This window comes from Octopus bimaculoides, chromosome 20 (assembly GCF_001194135.2).
Source record: "Octopus bimaculoides isolate UCB-OBI-ISO-001 chromosome 20, ASM119413v2, whole genome shotgun sequence".
Lineage (NCBI taxonomy): Eukaryota > Metazoa > Mollusca > Cephalopoda > Octopoda > Octopodidae > Octopus > Octopus bimaculoides.
Window position 1 is genome coordinate 42,054,503 of NC_069000.1, and position 772 is coordinate 42,055,274.

General features: G+C 29.1%; 1 protein-coding gene across 1 annotated transcript in view; it reads right to left on the reverse strand.

Moving 5' to 3' along the window:
• Positions 1 to 772, reverse strand: part of LOC106873492 (inositol 1,4,5-trisphosphate receptor type 3) — a 228,934-nt gene that overhangs the window by 54,720 nt on the left and 173,442 nt on the right. Inside the window, 1 exon segment of the mRNA XM_052974976.1 lies at positions 641 to 727. Coding sequence (XP_052830936.1) covers positions 641 to 727 — 87 coding nt within the window.

Consider the following 772-nt stretch of genomic DNA (forward strand, 5'->3'; position numbering starts at 1 on the left):
TATATATATATATATATATATATATGTATACACACACATATATATAGAGAGAGGGAGAGAGACAGACTGAGAGACAGTGGGAGAGAGACAAAGGGAAAGACAGAGACAGACAGACACAAAAAGAAAATTGATGCATTAACATGAAAAAATGTACTGTACATATACGCTAAATAAGTGCTTAATTAAATATTCTTTGTTAAACTCAAACATGTTATGAAATCACAGTAAACACAGCGGGAAAAAAAACTCCAAGAAACTAAAATGGATCGGCTAAAATGATTGCTGAAAGCAACACATTTGGAATAAAAAACAATAATTCACAAATCTAATTTACACTGCATTCTAAGTAATGTACGCCTTTCTTTAAAAGTAACTTAAAATTCTTAGTTAACCATCATTTTTAATAACGCGAAAATATTATTATAAATTCATTTACAAATGGAAAAAATACAAGATTTGAGCTGCGTCCATTGCCATTATCATAATTATGAAGGTTGTGGGAACAGAGTATCAGATAGTTCGATGTGAGAATGGAATAATTACATGGAATAAGATTAAGAGTAGATAATTCTAATAAGATGGTCTTCCATAAGTTGTTTACAAGGGAGATAAACGATTAAGAAGAAGAAACACAACTTACCACAAGTCCTTTGGCAAGGTTTTCTGTAATGGTTATTTCACTTGAAAATAATGTTTTATCAGGCATGTAGTATAACATATAAAATACCTTAAAAGAAACAAATATATAGTTAAGTGGATATATATATATGTT